We start from the raw sequence: 24529 nt of genomic DNA, 5'->3' as shown, positions 1-24529 counted from the left end.
GACACAAGTATTTAAACACATGGAGAAACAAGAGGGTGGAGCTAATCAAAGTCTAAAATAATCCATTATTTTTGTGACTTTAAAGGGGTGGTCCAGAATGTAATTTCAAGGCTTGGTTGTGTTAATAAGATGCAGAGCAATGTGTGCTCATGTTTGACTTTCATAAATTTTACTTTGTATACACAGCTACTCAGCTAACATGAAAACGACTGTCATATTTCCTAGTTCCTCTGAAAGGCCCGCCCTTAAGTGACTCTGATTGGTCATGTGTCATAATGTGCATGCGATTCGCGGATCAGCTCCACGTCACGCCTGTACAAGCACGCGCGTTTTATGTAAACAATCAGTCAATCTCATGCCCGCTCTCTAAAATAACATCTGACAAGTGTCTGTAACGAGTGAAAATGGGGTGCGGCTCCTTTAATAGAGTTTGCCATTGTGTGCGATTGTCTATGTGTGTGTGTATGTATGTGTTAACTGTCTGTAGATGCGTGTAAGAAGAGAAGCGCATGTGCGCAGGCCCGATGTTTATTTTTCTTTTTCTCTGATGCTCAGATTAAATTATTTTCTGCAATTTACAGTGACACTGACAGGAGAATAAAGCACAAGATGTGGGATGCGACCTGTGTGAGCCTTGATTTATTTTTCTGCTGCTACTTGAGTTAGACGAGCTCTCCTGTATTTTTTAACTCAACGCGTTACACAACGTCTTTCACATATATTCGGAATATGCCTGTGTAAGAAATATCAATCATCGTACAATATCTTTTGCGAGTTCATTATCTGAGATGTAAAACGCACAGAAAAGCTGCCTAAAGAGAGACACGCACACGCTGGTGAAAAATGTGTGTGTGTGTGTGTTTACAGCTGTTTGACTAGTAAATATGAATTTGTAGATAAATCGTTAGCGGTGGCGAACAGCATTTCCCATTGTTTAAATCTTTGCTACAAAATAACGTTAAGGCCAGACACTGTACATGTCATGATCAATTTTCTGGAGAGATTCTGCAGCTGTGTTTTGTCATATCATGCTTGCTATGTATTTTATAATTCTCTGGAACATAATTAATATTGAACTGTAAGCGCTTCTGTCTCTGTGTTGTGTCCTTTAGAAGCCTAAATCCAGAAACAGAAAAAACTCTGTGGAAATAGCAGGACGGCATTTTCTCCCTCTGTTGTAACATTACAGCACCTCTGGCCACGCCCCTTAGCTGCGCAGTAGCTTTGTAGTCCCCAAAATTCGTTCATTGTAGGCTTTGCTAAGCTAACTCTATAAAAGACAAGGTCTCTTTTTGTATTGAACTTTGAACATTTTACATTCAGAGATGCGGTTTATGTTCACAGTTACATTACACATCAACTAAAGTTTAAAATATGATATTGTAGTGGACCACCCCTTTAATAAATCAGGCTAAATATTTTCACGAAAGAAAATTATTCACATAACAACACAAACAATAACTAATGTTTAAAAAATTATTATAATTAATCAAGGCAGCACGGTGGCGCAGTTGGTAGCACAATCGCCTCACAGAAAGAAAGTTGCTGGTTCGAGCCCCAGGTGGGTCAGTTGGCATATCTGTATGGAGTTTACATGTTCTCGTCATGTTTGCATGGGTTTCCTCCAAGTGCTCTGGTTTCCCCCACAATCCAAAGCCATACACTATAGGTGAATAGAATAAGCTAAATCGGCTGTAGTGTATGTATATGCATGTGAGAGTGTATGGGTGTTTGATTGATTGAATGAATGAATGAATGAATGAATGAATGAATGATAATTAATCATCTGATACTCATATGGCAGCCAATATCTTGTGTAATTTCAGTTAAATGCACAATTTGTAAGATTTGTTTATTAAAATATCCAAGTGACGCTAGAACAGTGTTATATATTTTGCTGACTTATGAACTTACATTACCCCAAATGTTTCGAAGGATGTTTGTTGGACTGTGGCAAAGAGTTTTAAAAACGTCCATTTCCCACTAACATTTGAGCGGTACTGAACGCGTTCTTAAACAGAGCTGATTTGCCATTGTGTCCATGTGCTCAACGTGCTCAACATGGCCGTGACGGTCATCAGTTCACTGAACTTCCCACGGAGTGTAATCACAGATACAGTTCAATTCAATTCAGCTATATTTGCATAGCGCTTTTACAATGTAGATTGTGTCAAAGCAGCTTCACATAAATGGTCATAGTAACTGGAACAGTGTAGTTCAGTTTTAGTGTTTAAGTTCAGTTCAGTTCAGTTTAGCTCAGTTCAGTGTGATTTAAAATCATTACTGAGAGTTCAAACACTGAAGAGCAAATTCATCGATGCGTAGCTCTACCAATCCTGAACCATGCAAGCCAGTGGCGACAGCGGAGAGGGAAAAAAAACTTCACCTGATAGGAGAGTGAAGAAAAAAACCTTGAGAGAACCAGACTCAGTTGGGCACGACCATTTTAATTATTCCGCTGGCCAAAAGTCTTGTGCAGAGCTTCAGTCACCGTGGTGGAGGCTGGAAGCTGGCCTCATCGAAGACTCGTCTGTCCCTGGAGCGTCGCTGGAATCAGACTCATGTTCTCCACTCCCCATGACCATCAGCGCAGCAGCAGCTCAGGATATGGCCTGATCCCGGATATGGAAACCTTGGGATCATCTCGTCGCTGGTCTTGGATCCAATCAGTGACTCTGCATAATCTGAGGACCTCGGGATGAGTATCCCCAGGTGAAAATAAAGGATAAAGAGAATAATTAGTGTAGCTGCTGTTCATAGTGTATATAAGCAAGATGCAGAAGCCTGTATACAGGGACACTGAAGTGTTTTAGAGTCATGTCGATCAGCTGGTTTGTCTGTAAGCCGACATACTAGCGATCTACTGATGAATCCCTGCTTTAAAACTCTCCACTGTCCCTGTTTTTATGGTTACACTCAGTAAACAGCTGTGAGTTCGGTGAACTGATGAGCTTCACGGCCAATCACAGTCATTTCTGTTGAGCTTGTGAATCGCAAATCAGCGATGTTTAAGAACGTGCTCAGTAGCACTCAAATGTCAGCGGAAAATGGATGTTTTTAAAATTCCAGTATCGATTGGTAGCCAATTCCAGTATAATGCAACCCTATAGTGGCATAATAAAAGCTCTGCTGCTTTTGTGCTGCATTGAGCTTGTCTGTCATGAATTCAGTGTTCTAGTTTTTTTTTTCTTTGGCTCTCAGCCTTTTTTTGCTTCATACTACCTTGATAATCCAGCCTGATCTCATAGGAAAACATAACTACTTTTCGTTTTGTTATTGTAGTGGCTAAATCATACAATTTCGTACAAGTTCAGTCCAACAAAAATGTCCAATTTTAAAAAGGAGGCCTGGCACCCAACCCTGCCCCTTAACCTAACCGTCATTAGGGGATGAGCAAATTGTACTAAATTGTACGAATTAGATCGTACAAATTAGCAACTAGATCAAAAAGTTACTAATTGCCATAAGATTGTGTTGGATAATCAGTTTTGAACACTTTAGCTCATCCATGAACACAATTTCAGACAGAATTTCCATTGAATGTACAGTAATGAAGATGACAATTCCCATGATTCCACACTCAGTCACAGAGTTATCAAACTATACCTTTGTTTATTGTGAATACACGCCCTCTAGTGGCGAAAACCTCATACTGTGCTTTTAACTGCTGAAGTTTATGTAGTACACTATGTCTAACTGGGTATGTTCTCTTCCAGGTCAATCTGGAACCAGAGGGAAGTGTGTATATATTCATCACTCTCACCGGCTCCTTTACAGATGGTGAGCCGCTTACATTAACTATGTCTATATTTTAATGTAATTCAATATGTATTTTTATACTGTTCTTTATGCATAAATATAATTATTTAATTGTAGTATATTTAACCTGACTGCTTGTTCTGTGTATGACATGCATTTGCATATTATATACATTTTGTTATGTTATAAATGGGATCTAGAGTGTTAAACTATCTAATAAAAGAAATGTGTAGTTCAAGTCTCTTTAAACATGTGTTGCATTTTTGATGAATGCTATTAGTTCTGCATTTAGTTTTATTCTATTCAAATCATAAACCAGCATTTCATTTCCTCACGAGCATTTCATTAAACCAGCCACTTGCTTTAGCTTAGTAATAACCCATTTGTTTTAACCTTAACGTTACTTTTATTAGCATTTTAACTGTGCTCAACGGGTGTTGTCATCATTTTCAGATGAAGCTGTGAATATTGTGAAAACCCATAAAGAGTTTGTAAGGAAAAAGGTTTTGAAAAGAAGAAAGGTCCACCAAATCTACGGACATAAGTTTATGGCAACCTTCCTCCCCCAGCCCACGTTTTGCTACCATTGCAAAAACTTCATTTGGTAAGATTTGGTAGTTTTTAAACAAAAAAACAGATTTAAAGTGATGAATACAAAGGAAGATATGCTGACGATTACTGGAAAGCAGCAGTCATTGACTTCCATAGTATTTTTGTTCCTTCTATGGATGTCAATGGGTGCAGGTTGCTAACTGTTTTTGTGTTAATGAAATTAAGAAAAGTGAAATAAAAGTACCAATTGAGTGTGAGAGTGAACAGTGTGGATATTTGTTTTATTTTTAGGTGGACTATCTCTTTAAAATATCAGCATTGTTAATCAGTATATGGTTTGCAATTTAGTCATAAACATATGTATAATCTTTCCCCAGGGGTGTTATTGGAAAGCAAGGTTATCAGTGTCAAGGTGAGTATATGTTTACTGCTAATCATTTCCCCATGTGTTTTAACATACTGATCACACAAGTGATTGTAACATTTGCATTGATGGCTTATTATTCTTGAGTATCATTCACATTATTCATTATTTTTTACTAGTTTGTACATGTGTGGTCCATAAGAGGTGCCATGCCTTGGTTGTTACTGAGTGTCCACGAATGAGGAAAGATGCAAATGAGGTATGAGTTTGTTTCTGTGTCTGTGAATGCATGTGTGATGACAAAGTGGATCAAGTTTATATGCATATCATTATATGTATAGGGCCAAAGACAAGGCTTCAGCATCAACTTACCGCACCAGTTCAAAGAGCACAACTACAAAGTTCCCACATACTGTAACCACTGTGGATCTCTACTATACGGGCTGGTGAAACAAGGGCTCCACTGCAAGAGTAAGCACACTATATATTAACTCGACATAATGGAGTGTATGTGAACACAGCTCCTTTGTTGCTAAATTATGATGTTGTCACGTATGGTTCCAAATTCAACTTGCATAAATGGTTTAATGCATAAATAATAGGCTCATAAACAAATAGGAACCACTCTCATTTCATTACACTTCATTAGCGAAAATGTTATCAGTGTTTCGAACTGACGTGAACCCAGTTTTTTCAGAGGTGGACATATGTTTAGAACTAGCTGGTTATAATAAAACAGGAATAATTGTATTTAAAGATGTAATACATTTAATTATGTAGTAAAGAGAATCTCTGTTAACGGAAGTGCTCCTTTAATCTCTCTGCTTCACTCATTTTCACCTAAATAGTATGTTTAGTACAAGCTTAGATAAACTTGTAGTAATCTCAAAAAGAGTCAGGGTTTTGTTCCTATTGCCCTGTTTTTCAACAGGAATTTGCCTGAGTATGAGGAAAAAATTGTGTTCATCGTATGTCATTTCCATGTACTAAACTCTTATTATTCAGCTATGCCTAGACTCTAGTATATCCAGATTTTCATTCTACAGCACCTTTAGGGCATTTTAGAGCAGCTAAAATACTTTTACTAAATGTGGAAAATTATTTGTTAAAGCAGTTTCCATTCACACAGATCCTGCATTATGCATACCACACAAGTAGTTGGCAATGTCATTCTAAACACAAACCCTATCTGTCTTTGTGTATTTCTATCCTGTAATCCATGATTGTTGTTTTAGTTGTCAAGTTCTTATGGATGGATATTGTCAAGTCAATCCATTTATAAAGCACATTTAAAAACACTACTGTACAAAAAAGTTTGTACAAGACTGATATGAATAATATACACTCACCTGTCCAACTACTTGTTAATGCAAATCTCTAATCAGCCAATTACATGGCAGCAACTCTATGCATTTAGGCATATAGACGTGGTCAAGATGATCTGCTGCAGTTCAAACCGAGCATCAGAATGGGGTAGAAAGGAATTTAAGTGACTTTGAACGTGGCATGGTTGTTGGTGCCAGACAGGCTGGTCTAAGTATTTCAAAAACTGCAGATCTACTGGGATTTTTACACACAACCATCTCTAGGGTTTACAGAGAATTGTCCGAAAAAGAGAAATTATCCAGTGAGCGGCAATTCTCTGGGAGCGCAAATGCCTTGTTGATGCCAGAGGTCAGCGGAGAATGGCCTGACGGGTTTGAGCAGATAGGAAGGCAACAGTTACTCAAATAACCACTAGTTACAACCGAGGTATGCAGAAGAGCATCTCTTAACGCACAACACATCCAACCTTGAGGCAGATGTGCTACAGCAGCAGAAGACCACAAAAGGTGCCACTTCAGTTAGCTAAGAACAGGAAACTGAGGCTACAGTTTGCTCAGGCTCAAACTGGACAATAGACGATTGAAAAAACGTTGCCTGGTCTGATAAGTCTCAATTTCTGCTGCAACATTCCAATGGTAGGGTCAGAATTTGGCATCAACAACATAAAAGCATGGATCCATCTTGCCTAGTATCAACGATTCAAGCTGGTCGTGGTGGTGTAATGGTGTGGGGAATATTGTCTTGGCACACTTTATGCCCATTAGTACCAATTAAGCATCATGTCAACGCCACAGCCTACTTGAGGGTTGTTGCTGACCATGTCTATCCATATCCCTATCCCAGTGTACCCATTTTCTGATGGCTACTTCAAGCAGGACAACGGACCATGTCATAAAGCGCGAATCATCTCAGACTGCTTACTTGAACATGACAATGAGTTCACTGTACTCAAATGTTTTCCACAGTCACCAGATCTAAATCTGATAGAGCACCTTTGGGATGTAATGGAAAGGACAATCCCCTCATGGATGTGCAGCCGACAAATCTGAAGCAAGTGTATGATGCTATCATGTGAATATAGACCAAAATATTTCCAGTACCTTGTTGAATCTATGCCACAAAGGTTTAAGGTAGTTCTGAAGGCAAAACAGGCTCCAACTTGGTACTAGTAAGGTGTACCTAATAAAGTGGCCAGTGAGTGTATATTATACAATGTATTAGGCAAATATAAACTGAAAATGCAATGGAAGGTTGAACAAAATCTTGTTATTGTAGTTAATCAAGAAACAATAATGGAATCCCTTTCTTATAAAAAAAGAAAAATTTTTTATTATTTTTCCTATTCAGGCATAAACACTTAATGTGTAAGCAAACTGCCAATAGACATTAAAAGGTTTTGCATTGTTAGTTGAAAATGTTGTTGTGTATATAGACCCATAAAACATTTGTGATTGAATGCTTTGAGATCAGCCTTCTGCTTAATCCAGTTATCCAATCTCACGATCTGTTGAGAAAAGTCACATGAGATTTTTGTTGTGAAATATGGAATTTATTTGATAATTGTGTTTCCAATGCAAATTGCATATCTTTCCATCTTCTAAAAATATACCACAATTGAGTTTATTCAGCATTTTTATATGTTAATCCAGAATGTACATGAAAACACATGGACAAATCTGTTTTGTGTGTAATTATGCAGTTTGTAAGATGAACATCCACAAACGCTGTGAACAAAATGTCGCACCTAATTGTGGAGTGGACAATGCTGAGCTGGCCAGCAAACTGTCAGAGATTGGACTGCTCAACACAATCTCCAAACGAAAGTCTCAGGTAGTGTCACCATCTTAAAAATCTTATTAGAAAACACTTGGTTTTTTTACATTTACATTTATTTTCTGTTAAAGACAGTATCAGATTTGCATTTGAGTGCATTTCTTTGTGTTTTTAACAGGGTTCGCTGCACATGTCAAGTGTAAGGAGTCAGAGCTCCACTACTAGCATAGAGACAACTGAGGAGGAGTCAGATGAGGAGGCTGTAAAAGTTTGCCTGGAAGATTTCAGTTTCTTGCAGGTGCTGGGGAAAGGAAGCTTTGGCAAGGTGAGACAGATTGGTATTGGTAGATTATTGGCAAGTCTCACTCTTAAAGAGATAGTTCACCCAAAATGAAAGATTGTTGTTAATTTACTGTTGTTGTTTGACAATCCATAGAACAGCAGCAAATTAATTTTGTTTTCTTCTGAAGAACATTAAAGAGTTGTTTAGTAGAAACTGTGGTCCTTGGTTATCCAAAAATGCAAGTCAACGGCTGTTGGTGTTTTCATACCCGTTTTTCCTGATAACACATTGCTTTATAAAGTAAAACAATACATTTGTGTAGTAAGTATTTATATCACTACCTGTAATTTGCAAATTGTCCTTAGTGGGTTTACAAAAGTCTAGAGCAGTGATTCTCAACCCAGTAGAGACTATTTTAACATTTAAAATCTATTCAGCCCTTAAAATAAACCCTATAGCAGACACGAACTGGAAAATATGTTGTATTTAAATATTGCAACAACTGCATAAAAAAAAGATCCAGTCCATGGTCTGAACAAAAATAGCAGGTTAGCTGTGATTAAATATGCTATTATTCATTCATTCATTCATTTTCTTTTTGGCTTAGTCCCTTTATTAATCTGGGGTCGCCACAGTGGAATGAACCGCCAATTTATCCAGCATATGTTTTACGCAGCGAATGCCCTTCGAGACACAACCCATCTCTGGGAAATATCCATACACACTCATTCACTCTTATACACTACGGACAATTTAACCTGCCAAAATCACCTGTACCGCATGTCTTTGGACTGTGGGGGAAACCGAAGCACCAGGAGGAAACCCACGCAAACGCGGGGAGAACATACAAACTCCACAAAGAAACGCCAACTGACCCAGCCAAGGCTCGAATCAGCGAACTTTATGCAGTGAGGCGACACCACTACCTACTACAGCGCCAACGCGTCGCCAAAATGCTTTTAATGATTATTAAAATGGTAAAAATAGCTGTCAATAATTAGTTTCATCATCAATCTCTGTTTCAGTTGTACTTATAATCCTTAAACTAGTGACCATTAGTTTTCTACAAAGGCAAAAAGTTAGCCCCATGCTTTAATGATAATAACTCATCCATAATGACCACATCAATATACGGGGTGTTAGGACCCACACTGACCACAATTTGAGCACCTCCTGCTGCTCTTACTAGCACCACTTCCAGCAGCATCCAAGCTTTCCCATGTGGTCTCCCATCCAGGTACTGCTTAGCTTCAGTGGGCGATAATGTGAGACTTACAGAGAGCTAACTGCCAGCATGCACATGCACACTCTTAGTTGGAAATACATACTGAAATAAAAGTCTCAGCATCTTCTGACTCACACAGATTTTAGAGGAACAGAGTTCCTTATATGAACTCTGTTCCTCTATGTTCAAGAGCTGCGGTTATTTATTTTTTTGGTATTGCCAGTAGATGTTTTTTTACTCTCAATGTACAAGTAGCTGTTCTCTTGCATTTTTGATCACTAAGGAAAATAATTTCAGCTAAAAATCTTTTAGTTTTAATTAAAAAAATAAAAAGTCAACTACTGTACATCTTGATTGGATGGCCTGAGTGTGAGTAAACTCACAGAAAATTGTATTTTTAGTTGAATTTCTAAATTTAAGAAAGACCATTTTAGTAGTGTTTCATTCATCATTTTTTAATCAAATTACAAAGATTGCAATAACTGTGTGTGTGTGTGTGTGTGTGTGTGTGTGTGTGTGTGTGTGTGTGTGTGTGTGTGTGTGTGTGTGTGTTTGTGTGTGTAGGTGATGTTGGCTCGTCTAAAAAGTGACCACAGGGTCTTTGCTGTGAAAATGCTAAAGAAAGATGTCATATTGCAAGAAGACGATGTCGAAGCAACCATGACTGAGAAGAGAGTGCTGACTCTGGCCCACCAGCATCCGTTTCTCACACAGCTCTACTACTGCTTTCAGACTACGGTAAGAGTGCACTGTGAGCTAAGTAGCAGCTAACTTAGTTAGTTTTGATTGAGGAATGCAGCATTAAGGCCATGTTCTAATTACTGTAATTCAAAGATGACCACTCGTGATGTTCCTGCCCAAAACTGTTTATGTCCTCTGTAAATCTGCAGCAGTCAGGTGGTACAAGTAGGGACTTTTGCAAGGTTGTAATTAGTTCTGAAGATGTAGATACTTGGAATTTCCCACATTTTGATGTGACAGGAAGAGTTTTCAGTTCTGGAGGTTACAGTTTGAGTAAAATAGTAAACCTCTAAGTAAAATTGTAAAATAAGGCTCACTGTATTACGTTAATATGAAAAATAAAGGTTTTAATTTAGTTTTTTTTTACATGCTATTGGCTAACATTTTGAATTAGATTTTTGTTATTTAGATTTTTCTAGGTTTTTTATGAACTTCTGTTATTTTGCGGTTAAACAAAATTAACATTTTCCTACTCTTATTTGCTCGAATAATAATAGAAGAATACGATAGTGTTTTCACGACTTTCAAAAATAGGAGAAAAGTAGTGCGAGACTGATAATACATCAATAATAAATTTACTGTCTGCAAAATACTCTAATATACTTATAATATATGATAAAGTACAGGTTTATAAATGTACCAATATGTTTTAAAAAATCAAAACATTAACCATTTAACGTTAAACAAGTCATCACGGTGTTGTAAATAGAGTTAATTTTATAGTGTCCTTTGTAGTGTCCAAAAATTCTAATGTTCTTACAGAGTATATTTATCTTTGATCAAGTAAAGTTTAATTCTTCATTACATAAATTAATCCTCAGTAGATGCATTCCTTGAACAACAGAAGAATCTAGAAATGGTTTAGAAAGTGTTTTGGGCTTCAGTAGAGTAACTGTCAATCATAAGAATTCAATCGCGGGTGAACTTTGTTCATCGTTTCATTAGGTAACTTGTTATGGGTTAGATCATCTATAGCGTGCGTGAGCTCTGGACTACGTAGCTGTGGATATTCAGTTCTGTCAACAACACTGTTGTCACAATGACTGACAAACCAGGAAAAACATGTCTTGTTGAATATAGAAACTCTATTTCCCCTCACTTGACCAGGAAACACAGTGCATTTTCGTAAAAACCCCATTGACATCATTCCAGAAATGTATGTAATTCCTGAAATGCCTTGGGTTTTTATCTTCCGTCTTCCAAAACAAATTGTTTTTGTGAAAGTCTCACCTGTGGGTGACAAAAAGAAATGCTGCTGACAATACAGAAACAGTCAAATTAAGAATATTAAATGCTACCTGGTCAGGACCTCTTTAAAGAAGGCATCACTATTTACAACATTTCAGCTTATTAATCATTTTTTTTATGCGCAAGAGATTGTGAGATGTTAACCCTTATGTGCTGTTGGGGATGTTTTCATCCATTCTGGGGTAATTTTGAGTCTTAATTTGGCCACAGCTTTTTTGTGTTTCAGCAAATGGAGTGATTTTGGGGGACAAATTGTATTTTGACACATATTTTGGGAAAATGCTTTGGAAATTTTCAAAAATTCAACAATAGACTCTTGGTAAACTAATTCATGTTTAAATATACTTATAGATTTTAATCGCATTTTTTCTTGTGTTGTGATTTTTTAAATTATGTATAAAAAGCATTGTTAATGCACTGTGATGCACCCAATATCAAATTGAACCGAATCAATGGCATGATAATCTTAACTGAACCGTGAGACCAGTGTAGGTTCACACTAATAGTAAATTAACTTTTACTATCTTTTTGGGTCACACTTTACAATAAGGTTCTTTAGTTAATTCAATTCAATTCAGCTTTATTTGTATAGCGCTTTTAAAATGTAGATTGTGTCAAAGCAGCTTCACAAAAATGGTCATAGTAACTGGATCAGGGTAGTTCAGTTTTTAAATTCAGTTCAGTTAATGTTAATTAAGGCATTTACTAACATGAACAAACAATGAACAATACATTTACTACTGTATTTGTTCACGTTAGTTAACGTTAGTTAATGAAAGTACGGTAGTTCATTGTTAGTTCATGTTAACTCATGGTGCATTAACTAATGTTAACAAGCATGGACTTGGATGTTAATAGCGCATTATTAAATGTTCAATTATGATTAATAAATGTTGAACATGTGTTGTTCATGATTAGTTCATGTTAGTAAATGCGTTATGCATAATGCATAAATGATATATTTTATACATATACACACACAATACACTCCATACATATGCACACACCCTTTACATTTACACACATATGATACATTCTATACATATACACATGATCCACTCTTGTCAGGGTCTGGGATAGAACCCGGGTCTCTGGCATCAGAGGTGAGTAACATCACCACTGAGCTACTGGAAGTTGGTGATCCCACACAACTTTCTTCTTTACAAGGTACATTTGTATCTTTACACACCTACATGTATCATATGTGTAAAAATGTATCTTTCTAGATATGATATAGATATCTAGACATATTTATCTAGATATGAAATAGCCAGTCACATCAGTTTCTGTAAAAGTTAAAGAACAGTGAGTTAATGCACCTAGCATATTACTGTATAGCTATATTCTACTGTAACATGCTATGTCAGTTAGCATCAAATTATAAATCGATTGTCTTAATAAAATACCTAAGATTCACTACTCCTTAGTTAATCACTCTGTCCAAATGAACATGTTTGTAGCTTATCCCTTTCGACTAGCAATGCCGCTGGATAGAATTTTTTATAGTAAAATCAACCGTCAACTAGACTTTATGAGAGTTAGCTAATTATTCTATATAGTTGTGTTTTAAACAAAAACCTAAACATTTCATAAAATTAATGTAAATATGTGTTGACGTGTATGAGAGTTGAGATGTTTATTTTGTACAGGAATATGGTGGGAAGCATATAGCTTAGACCAGAGGTGTCCAAACTCATTCATGGAGTTTGGACACACAAGAGCTTGATTAGGTGTGTTTGATTAGGGTTGGAGCCAAACTCTTCTGGACACTGGCCCTCCAGGACCAAGTTTGGACACCCCTGGTTTAGACAGAAAAGAGCTAATACTGTTATTCCCCCTGGAAATCAACAAAAGCCAGTAAACAAAGTGTAAACCATTGCGATGCCTACATATAAACAGTAGATGGAGCCGGTTGGTCAGTAAAGTGAGGTTTAGCATTCACTTTCTGCTGAGAAAAATCCTCTGCAAGCCAAAGCTGAAAGTCTGCATGTCTGTACAGTGAAAGTGTGGGAGGAATGCAATGGGAAGTGATGCAAGATTTGTGTTGGCTTACACCGTTTATGTCTCCTGACTCATGCTTATATTGCAAACATATTTCAAATAAGTATTGCTTTTTAACTGTATATTCAAAGAGAAAAATGTTAAGTAGCACAACTGTTATTTAGTTTAACCTTTATAAAATATTGTAAATATTTCTCAAAAAAAACAAATGAACCCTTTTAGAACGATTTCTGAAAGATTGTGTGATCCTGAAGACTGGAGTAATGATGCTGAAAATGTTTTTTTATATATATATATATATATATATATATATATATATATATATATATATATATATATATAAATGAATGTATTCATGTATTAAATTTTTTTTAATCAAATTTGGATTATTTATTTGAATTTAATTCAGATTGCTTATCCCTGTATGTAGATATGCTTGTATTTATTATCTTTATTATAAATTTGTATTAAATAATTTAGTATGTTTTGCTTATATATATAACATCACAATATTATAGAATGCATATTACACAGTTACCAAATTATTCTTGTGTGTTTAACATGTGTATGTGTATTCAAATGTGTGCTTTGCATTTCTCAGGAGCGGTTATTCTTCGTCATGGAGTTTGTGAATGGTGGCGACCTCATGTTTCACATCCAGAAGTGCAGGCGGTTCGATGAGCCACGAGCCCAGTTTTATGCTGCCGAAGTCACTTCAGCCCTCAAGTTTCTTCATTCCAAAGGCATCATCTACAGGTGACGTGTCTCTGGGTCCTGTTTAAGGGACAGTTCACCCCAAAAATGATTTACTTATTTACTCTACCTGCACTTGTTTCAAACGTATTTGAGTTTCTTTCTTTTATTAAACAGAAAAGAGGATATTTTGAAAAATGTTGAAAAGCCTCATGGTATTTTTCCTGATACATTCTTCAAAATATCTTCTTTTGTGTCCAACAAAAAAAAAGGTTTGAGACATGAAAAATACATTTTAATTTTTTGGGTGAAGTAACCCTTTCATATCACACATTTGCTGTTTCTTGTTTGGTCTTCGTATATTGAAGCATCTTTGCTTTAAAGTTTGATCTTGCTGTCCTGGCTAAAATGCCTTCCCACAGTTTAAATGCACCTCATGTTCATCTAAAATGACAGCAGATTTTCACACCCCAGCAACACTGCCTTCAGTGGTTTGCTTGAACATGCCTGTGAAATCTGCTCTGCGCATGTCCTGACACAGTTAGTCTGGATTTACAGACAGTCTCCGCCCCGGGCTTACAGTCTTCCTCTTTTCCAAGCCGGGACATTGTGCTCTTCCTGGCTGTAATCTCATGACCTTTGCCTATACCTGAATAAGCTGTTCGCTCACCCTAGCGATAAAGCCAGGCCAAGCCCCAAAAATAAACAGAGCAGGCCAGGCAAGCTGCTTTCCTATTCAAATGAGACTGGTAGCATTTACGAGCTGCCCTGCGGGGCCTTTCAGGAATGCTGGCGAACTTTGCTGACCTCCTGACGTCTTTACTATTGAATGGCCCTCTTTACAGCCACACTCACCTTTCCTTTTGGTTTTATTGGGCTTTAGAGCTAACTATTTTAGGGCTATTAAGATGCTTCTGGGAAGTGAGGCTAATGCAAAAATGGATAAGGAGTCCTGGGAAATAAAATTAGGAAGATTTTCTAATTTTGTCATTTCATCAGAATAAGGTATATGCACACAGACTTTTAATTTCAGTCAGCCAGCCTCAGCGCTTTAATTGATCTGTCTTTCTATTGTAAAATAGCCACATTTAAGTCTGATTTCCTTAAAAAAGTTAGATATATGAAACAAAATGGGTCTCAGACTGGACAAGAAGCAATTTTCCCCGTTATGGCTTTTAAATATGACCGTTTATTTTACCCCAGTATTTTCAATGGAATTTCTGTGCTAGCCTGCTGATCCTGATGGTGCTAGCCGTTACGCAGTGTTTCATCCTGTTTTGCACTTGAACAACTAAATGAATGCTTAAGTCTATTTAACTTAATGTATTTTAATGACATTACAACACCTATGCTGTTAAAGGAACCTTGTGAAATTAAAAAAAAGTCACATAAGCTTTCACCAGAAGTTCATCATTGGCTGAAAAACACTAGCTGTGCAAAGAGGCCATTACCACATTAGTCAGATTTAGTAAGATTTCGAAGTCTAAAAAAAGTTTTGTGTGCCTGTCCGTGGCATTTAATTGACCCTTCGTTATGCCCCACCCTCCTTAGTTATTGTTGTTACACCTGTCAAGCTTTCATGCCTGGCACGAACAGGTGAGATATCAGAGAAAGCCAGACAAAAACGGACTGCAGTATGCACTATAGGAGTATATTCACGACATAATACGCAACCAATTAGAATTTTTTTTTAATCAAAATTAAAGCTAGTTTAGGCTAGCTGCCTCATACGCTGACCATTCAACAGCTTAGTTCATGCACAGCAGGAAAGGTGAATTTTGAAAATAATTTAATAATAACAAATTAAGCCATGGTTTCTATTTTTTTAGCCAAAAAGCCTCATAGAGATTAAATATAAAAGGAGACACTAACCTGATATAACATCGTCACCAATGACTAAATCTCTAAAAGACGGACAAAAACACTGCACATAGCTACGGTTGCTAAGCCAAAATTACTGTGTGGGGAGGTTTTCGGGTGTGGCTTAGCGAAGGGTAAAATGATGGATATTATTTATTCAGCTTAGTACACATATTTATATTAGATCATTTTTTTGTTTCTGTTTTATGAGATTTGTGGACACGGCAGTGGTTTTTGGAGTAAAATTATTAATTTTATTTTTTCATTTTTAAGTAAAACACAATAAAAAAAAACAGGTCCTTAAAGTAAGACCCCAATTATATTTATCTTCTTTTTATTATTATGATTAATATTATTATTACATGTAACTTTTTTAAGTAATTGTTTTTTAGTACTTAATAAATTACATTTATTTATTTATTTATTTGTTTGTTTGTTTGTTTATTTAGTAGTTGTTTATGTTTTTTGTAATAACACTTAAAATATATATAGATACTCAAACCCCATCCTATACTAAATGGATTAAAGATGCCTTATTTTTGTTAAATTACAAAAAGTTAAATATAGTCTTTGAGGTTCAGCGATCAAGTTTTCTAACATTTGGTTGCTATTCTTGGAGCATGTCAAATCTCTGAAACCTGAAGCCGTTACTGTAGAATGAATGATGATTGCCCATCTTGCACTTTTAGTTTGTACCTTCCAGATGAGTACTAGTCCTGATATAGCTCTAGCATTCAATTTTTCTTGACAAAAAAAAAACGGATAAATAAATTATAAAAAATACACATCATAAACTATGTATTATGAAAATGACATTTTGAATTAAATTGTGGCTGTGGGATTTTACATTATGGGGCTTTAAAAAACTTGAATATTAGTTTATTCAGTTACACACGACTATTAAATTTTCAGTTGAATAGTTCATTCAGTGTTTTTAAATATCTATAAATGTTACTTTGTTAAACTAAGTTGTAAAAACAAGAGTATAAGTTGAAATATATTATACACTGACACATTAACTAAATTGTAAAAATAAATATGTAAAATCAAATTGTATTTTGCATTAAAAATCAATGACACGGCGTCAAAGTGGCGCAGTTTGTAGTACGATTGCCTCACAGCAAGAAGGTTGCTGCCTGGTCTGATCTGGGTGCTCCGGTTTCCCCAAAGACATGTGTTATAGGTGAATTGAATAAGCTAAACTGGCCATAGTGTATGTATGTGAATGCAAGTCTATATGGGCATTTCCCAGTCTTGGGTTGTGGCTGGAATGGCATCCGCTGCGTAAAACATGCTGGATAAGTTGGTGGTTCGTTCCACTGTGGCAACCTCTGATTAAAAAAGGGACTAAGCCAAAAAGAAAAATGAATGAATAATCAATGATACAAAAATATCAGCCTGATCTCACATGGAAACGTAAGTATTTTAAGCTTTGTCAGTTTAGTGGCTAATTTGTACAAATTTGTACGAGTTCAGTCATACAAAAATGTACGATTTTAAAAAGGAGGCGTGGCACCCAACACAACACCACCCCTAACCCCAACCGTCAATGGGCGATGAGCAAATCATACTAAATTGTATGAATTAGATCGGATGAATTCATACTAATTAGTCACAAAATCAAAAAGTAAAAAATAAAAGAAATCTAAATATATTAGTTCTTGGCTTTTCTGTGTGGAGTTTGATTGTTTTCCCCGTGTTTGCGTGGGTTCGCACCTTTAGGTTCGCACCTCCAGGTGCTCCGGTTTCCCCCACAAGTCAAAAAAAAAAACATGTGGTACAGGTGAATTGGGTAAGCTAAATTGTCCGTCTTAATGTGTGTGAATGAGTGTGTATGGATGTTTCCCAGTGATGTGTTGCAGCTGTAAGGGCATCCGCTGCGTAAAACATGTGCTGGATAAGTTGGCGGTTTATTCCACTGTGGTGACCCCAGATTAATAAAGGGACTAAGCCGGAAAGAAAATGAATGAATGAATACTAGTTCTTATTCAACTATACTTATTGATAAAAATAAATGTTTTTTATCTCGAAAAATCTCTCTCTATCTAGATAAATATATGATATTTATATTTATATAAATTATTAAAAACGTCCCAGGGAACGTGGCAGTGTTGTAGTGCAAGAGGACTGTAGGAACTCTTTTGCCCTTGTGCTGACATCTTGTCACGGTTTTGCCCAGCATGCACTGCAGCTTTTATTACATAAGATGTTTACTCAGAAAGACACGAGTGTGGAAGAAAGAGAGAGGCCTGTGCACCGCTCTGATTTTATCACATGACTGTTACAAAGTGCATACCAACAGGGATTTGTGTATAAAATGTTACTGATTTTTCCGTCATGCTGATTTTTGCCTTTTTACCACTTCTAAATGACCACAACTCTCTAATCTATCAGAACGGAGATTCATTGACCTCTGAGTCATGAGAGGTCTGTTCCTCTTCTCTTTACCTTAGTTACCCCTGGTCTTATATTAGATGCTGCAGTAATGCTGTGTAATCTGGCTCTGCTCTAATCTAATCTAAGCTGTACTGAGTTCATTTTAAAACATCGGACACCGCATGACGGACACCGGCAGTTCATTAATGACTTTAGTGTTTTGGTCGCTGTTCAGCTTGTTGTGCCCAGAGGCTTGGAGAAAATTGCAATTGCTGAGTGTTTATTGACCCCTCAGACTGCTCCTAAATTACATAAGGGCATCAAACAGTAACTGATGAGGTTTTCTACTTGATTTCTTTTTAAGCCGAAACACTGCAGGCAAAAACACTTTTGTGTGTGTGTGTGTGCGTGTGTGTGTGTGTGTAACTTATAACTTCATAATAATTTTATTCATAACTATATTCTTACAGGATTTGTTTATACATAAGTTGTCTGATTATAAAATATATTCTACAAATGAATATTTTTCAGCATGTCACAAGGTAGCATGGTGGCTCAGTGGTTAGCACTGTCGCCTCACAGCAAGAAGGTTGTTGGTTCGAGTCCTGGCTAGACCAGTTGGCCATTTTGTGTGGAGTTCTTCCCTTGTTCACCTGGGTGTCCTCTGGGTTCTGTGGTTCCCTCGCAGTCTAAAGACAAGCACTATAGGTGAATTGGATGAACTAAATTGACTGTGTGTGTGAATATAGGCATGTATGGGTTTTTTCCAACACTGGGTTGCGGCAGGAAGGGCATCCACTGCGTAAAGCATATGCCGGAATAGTCGGCGGTTCTTTCTACTGTGGCAACCCCTGACTAATAAGGGACTAAGCCGAATCTGGATCTGTGAATCTGGAGTGACGTGTCAAACAAATTAATAAAATAAAAGACAGATTTTTTTTTCTTCATTTTTATGTAATTTTGTTTTGATTTTGGCAACTATTTAATTAAATAATGTATAATAATTTGTATATTTAAACAAAACATTAAAAAAAACTTATAATAAGCAAAATAATAGCAGTTCTTAATGTAATCGTCAATCAACTGTGGAGGAATTGAAAACTATTAGTTTATTACCTTTTCCCTTTCACCTGCAGTGTTTTACTTTCAATTAAATGCTAAACCTTTAATTTTGTATTTTAAGACTGTTGTTTTAAACTTTTGCAAAAGTCTTTTATTGAGAAGAAAGCAAGCAGTTACGTCATTAATCGTTTCTGCAGAGATTTTCATTTTGAAGGCTCTGTAATGGTTTTTTTTGGTTCTCCAGCTGCAGATTTGGGCCGGTTGCCCTGTTTTGGGTAGGCTGGTAAGTCTGCCACGCTGTTATTTTTTGCCAGTGCCAACCTTCCGACACTGCGAGCGTGAGTCTTTGCATGTTTCTGTTTGTGGAGAGCAGAAAGAGTGAAGTGCAGGATTAGATCATCCTAAAATGGGAAATTCTGTCTTCATGTCATTCTAAACTCATAAGAAACCTGCTCTTCTTTGGAAAATGAGTAAAGATATTATTAATCGAAGCACTTTTTATGTTGTTAGGTAAATCTCTCAAATCATATTTCTGTCCCTTCATTGAAAGTCTGATGCTTCAAAAACATTCATGAAGATATTTAAGATAAAAATTAATAAATGTATTGAGCGGACAATCCCTTTATAAGATTACATTGAAATGCTTTTTTGTATTTAGCGGTAGCTACTTAGTTTTTAATTGTCACAGAATCCATTACTGATCATTATATTATGCTGATTTGTTGATGACTCCAAGTTTTTGATGTATAATTAAAAAAAAAGTTTTTATTTTAGATAAATATTGATCTTTGGGTATTTCTCATCATCAAAAAATCCTGAAAAACTTCTAATAAATAATACTAATAAACATTTCATCAAGAGCAAATCATATTAAAATGATTTCTAAAGAATTATGTAACTAAAAATTTGTGAATTAATGATGCCAAATATTCAGCATTGAAATCAATGGAAAAACGTCAATTAAAATATATTAAAATATAAATGGCTTATTGTAAACTGTAAAAATAATTGATTGTTCTTGCTGTACTTTGGATCAAAAAAATTCAGGTTTGATGAGACTTCTTTAGAAATAATTAAAAAACAAATCTTGCTGTTCTCTAACTTTTGACTGAGCTCCTGATTTGACCTGTCTGTTTAGACCTTTGTTTAATAAACTGCATGTGGATCCTCTTGACACATGAAAATAAAGTTTAGTGTGTAACTGCAGAAAACCTTACAAAGAAATTTGATTAGTCATACCATTTTCAAGTAATGCACAAACAAACTTGATGATGAGCTTTAGAGGGCAATATTTAAGCAAATTTTCATCAGTTATAGCAATAAATCTTCTGGTCTCCTGGTCTAGATTTAATCTCTTTGATTCATTCATATTTAGGCGTATAGGCAGATAGCGAGACCATGCACAAAGTTCTATGTGTTTATGTACTGTAAATGACACTGGCATATCTAATAGATCATAGTAACCTGTAAGTTATACCTCTTGGCAAATTCTTATGACCATATTTGCACATTAATCTCAGTCAGCTCCCTGGTGAAGCACATGTTATGTGTTGAGACTACACACAAAAAATGAAGGCTCCAGGAACTGCCACTGAGTTACTGTCACAATAGTTACTACTTCTACAGTATGGCTGTTTTCCTCTATATGAGTTCTTCAGCGATCTTGTGTCTTTGTTTTCTCATGTAACGTCATCATCAACTGCCAAAGTTAGTTCCATTATTCAAGACCGTAAGAATGGAGCACGCGTGAAAGTTCCCAGATGTGTTCCTAATTTTGAGGATGCGTCGATGCAGAATTGAGCACAAAACTTGCTCGAGAACTCCCAGAAGTCATTGCGGCTAAATAAAGAAAGTGGGAAGTGCAGCATTTTATACCTGTTTATTATTCAAGTTTAGAGATATAACTTATTTTTCTCAGGAGTTTCCCTAAATGAGACGGTGAAAGTAAACATTAACATGTAAATCTCAATCAAGGCATAAACACATTAATGTTGTTTTTTTGCTGAAATTCATATTAAGATCTGTTTTATTTGTATTGTTTTCCATTAAAAGTGTGTAAGGGTCATGTGACCATCAGGAGGAACGCAGAATCTCATTTCTCAAAGGACGAGTTCTGTATTTGTGTGGTCTCCCGAGTTCGTTTTTTCGAAGTAGCTAGCAAGAACAATCTCTAAAAGAACGCAGTCCGTTCTCTGCATTCTTGGAATTGAGAACCAGCCTATGATTGGGGGAAGCACATTTCAAGAGTACACACTTAGATATTGCTTGATAATAAAAACAGTCCAAGCTCTGTGATTGGACAACTTGGTATTGCTAACGAGTGTGGGCTGGACAGATTGTCGCACAAACCCGTTGGAGCAAGTGTTTACAAGTGTACAGTCCCATACAGAAAGTCCAGATGGAAAGTTTTGTTTTGTGTTTACCCTATGATCAAAATTGTTGCACGTCTGCCGGTTCCAGCCTCAAAATTAGTGAGTTTTAGCTATTTCTATGTTAAGGTAACGTTCAGAAAAAACAAAACACCCGCTAAGAAACTCGACACAGAGGAACATAAAAACCACACCGCCAGCTTGCGTTTTGGAAGTGTTATTGCAGAGCAATATAAACAGCACGCAGAGGGATAAATGCACAACAACGCGCAAGACAGGCACCGTTGGTCACAGCGATCACTCAACGCAGAAGCATAAACCAGGCTTAAGGGGGTACGAGATCAGGTAGTTCTCGAGAGCTCCCTCTAATAAAGGAGGAAAGGGGGAAATGGGGTGGATGAGGCGATTCTTCAAAAAAACGAAGATAAGACAGTAATGCTAGTCGGGCTATTTATAGTAAGTTTGGAATTATCCGAGTGGCTTACTAATGATTATATATGAGAGACCAGCCGCAATTAATCATATGACATGCTCCTCTCAAAATTAGTTTGAGTAACTTCACTTATTTTGATCTGATATCAAAACTAACTGGAACTTCCTGTGCATTCACACCAGCCAATCGGAATCAAGAATTGACAGGCCATGGAATAATGTGCGTGACCTAATGTCAGCTATAGCACTACTTTGGATTTCAATAATGCTGCTAAATGTTGCACAAGATTGTACATACTTAGTTCATGTTAGTAATACAGAACAGTCAATACTGCACCATAGTGTCTTATGAACAAAGAAAGAAAGAAGGGAAAAAAAGAAAATCCCTACAAATGTGTAGTTACACCTCTATTGCTTCCATTAACCAATGTGATTCTTTTACATTTCTTTACTTGTTTATATGTGCAAAACTGGGGAAATACTGTACACCTTTATATGAATGAGCTCCAGTGCTGCTCATAAACTGATGTAATTACACCCTGGCTGAATGAAGTAACGAGTGACGAAGTGACAAGCGTGTTTAAGACACTCCGCTCTTTGTTGTTTACTGGGTAATGCAGCACAGTCACGCACTTTTAACAACTAGCTATTAAGTAAAGAGGTCACCTCTCAATGTGTCCTCTGTTAATTGTGTTCTAATGAAATTTCCTGGGCCACAAGAAGCTGTTCATCCAATTTACTGTCCGTCGTTCTCTTTTCCACTGGATCAGTGCTGCCTCTGCTTCTCTGATGACAGGCTCTTATCATGCTCATCACTTTACACCCTTGGGTCACGTGTAAGCGTTTGCTCTACATACTCATTTTGTCATTGTGTGTTAAAGCCTGTTGAACTCGGTTTACCCTGTTTGTTTTTCAGTGTCATGTGTTTGCTCTGTTTTGCTTGCATTTTTGTTTTGTGACATCACAGACTGCGTTATCAGTAAACGATGACTGGTAACTTGGAGTTTTAACACCTGTTATGCAAAAACGAGTGCAGAGGAAGCATTTTGTAAAATATTTAGCCAATTTAAAGCATTTATTAATGTTTATCATTTTAATCTTTAATCTATTTTAACAGTTATTTTTTATTTTAGTGGAATTATAATCTGTAATATTTATAATTAGTCAAAGTCTTATAAAAAAGTAATGACATTTAAAAATTATTATTTTTTGTTAATTTATCTATATAGACAATATAGTGAAGGTGTAAGAAAAACATGTCTGCTTGGTTAAACCTTGTGCTATTTTAAAATTATTGATATGCTTTTATAGTTGTTACACTCTACCTGACAAAAGTCTTGTCGTTGATCCCAGCATCAAAATAAAACAACTTGACTACTTGTTGATCATTTGGAAAAATTGCAGAAGGTGATTTTTCAAATGAATCATTTGTTGAACTGCATCCCAATCCTCACAAATACTGCGGAAGACCTATTGGAACCTGCATAGACCCAAGATTCTCATAGAAATCAGTCAAGTTTGGTGAAGGAAAATTCATGGTTTGAGATTACATTCAGTATGGGGGTCGTGCAAGAGATCTGCAAAGTGGATGGGAGCATCAACAGCCCGAGGTATCAAGACATTTGTGTTGCCCATTACATTTCAAACCACAGGAAAGGGCAAATACTTCAGCAAGATGGAGCTTCTTCTCATACTTCAGCCTCCACATCATAGTGCCTGAAAAAAAGAAGGTCAAGGCGCTTTAAGATTGGCCAGCCCAGTCATCAGACTTGAACATTATAGAGCATGTCTGGGGTAAAATGGAGGAGGCATTAAAGATGAATCTATGGAATTTTGATGAACTCAAGTCCTTCAAGAACGCTTTCTTTGCCATTTCAGATGACTTTATTAATCAGTTATCTGAGTCATTGCAGAGATGTATCAATGCAGTCCTCCAAGCTCATGGGAGTCACCATGACTTTATAATCTATACTGTACATTATTTCTGTTAAGTGACAAGACTTTTTTCTAAACAAAGTCAGACATTACTGTCCTAATTAATTAAAAATCAAGGAATGATCATATTTTATTTTGGTAAAATAAGCATAATCTAGAGGCCTCTGCTTTTCATAAAAGCCACATCTTATACCAAATGATCAACTAGAAGTCAAGTAATTATTTGTTGTTCTTTAGACTTAGATAGGCGACAAGACTGGTGTCAGGTATTGTATACCCCAACTGGTTTAAAACTTTTATGAGCTTTTTTTACTAAACACAAAATACTATATATTTTGAAGATTGTTGTAAACCGGAAGTTAACGGTTGCTGGTTTTCTACATTGTTCAAAATATTTTCTTTTGTGTTCAGCAGAAAAAAAGAAAATCAAAGTTTATTCATCAAAAGTTAGTAAATGAGGATGGAATTTTCATCTTTGGGTGAACTATCGCTTTCATTTAAATTTTTTGTTAAGATTAAACTCAAAATTT

General features: G+C 36.3%; 1 protein-coding gene across 7 annotated transcripts in view; it reads left to right on the top strand.

The window, feature by feature from the left end:
- The window catches only part of prkchb (protein kinase C, eta, b), a 220532-nt gene that overhangs the window by 184120 nt on the left and 11883 nt on the right, over window positions 1–24529 (top strand). For all 7 annotated transcript variants that reach the window (XM_087297007.1, XM_087297004.1, XM_087297006.1 and 4 more), the window contains 9 exons: window positions 3717–3780; window positions 4213–4363; window positions 4689–4723; window positions 4855–4934; window positions 5017–5146; window positions 7701–7831; window positions 7953–8099; window positions 9847–10020; window positions 13874–14028. In XM_087297007.1, coding sequence (XP_087153133.1) covers window positions 4308–4363; window positions 4689–4723; window positions 4855–4934; window positions 5017–5146; window positions 7701–7831; window positions 7953–8099; window positions 9847–10020; window positions 13874–14028 — 908 coding nt within the window. In that variant the 5' untranslated portion in view covers window positions 3717–3780; window positions 4213–4307. The remainder of the gene's footprint in view (window positions 1–3716; window positions 3781–4212; window positions 4364–4688; window positions 4724–4854; window positions 4935–5016; window positions 5147–7700; window positions 7832–7952; window positions 8100–9846; window positions 10021–13873; window positions 14029–24529) is intronic.

The sequence above is a fragment of the Danio rerio genome, chromosome 20, assembly GCF_052040795.2.
Source record: "Danio rerio strain M-AB ecotype USA chromosome 20, GRCz13ab, whole genome shotgun sequence".
Taxonomy (NCBI): domain Eukaryota; kingdom Metazoa; phylum Chordata; class Actinopteri; order Cypriniformes; family Danionidae; genus Danio; species Danio rerio.
The sequence above is the reverse complement of the archived record's forward strand: the minus strand, read 5'-3'. Positions and strand labels throughout refer to the sequence as shown.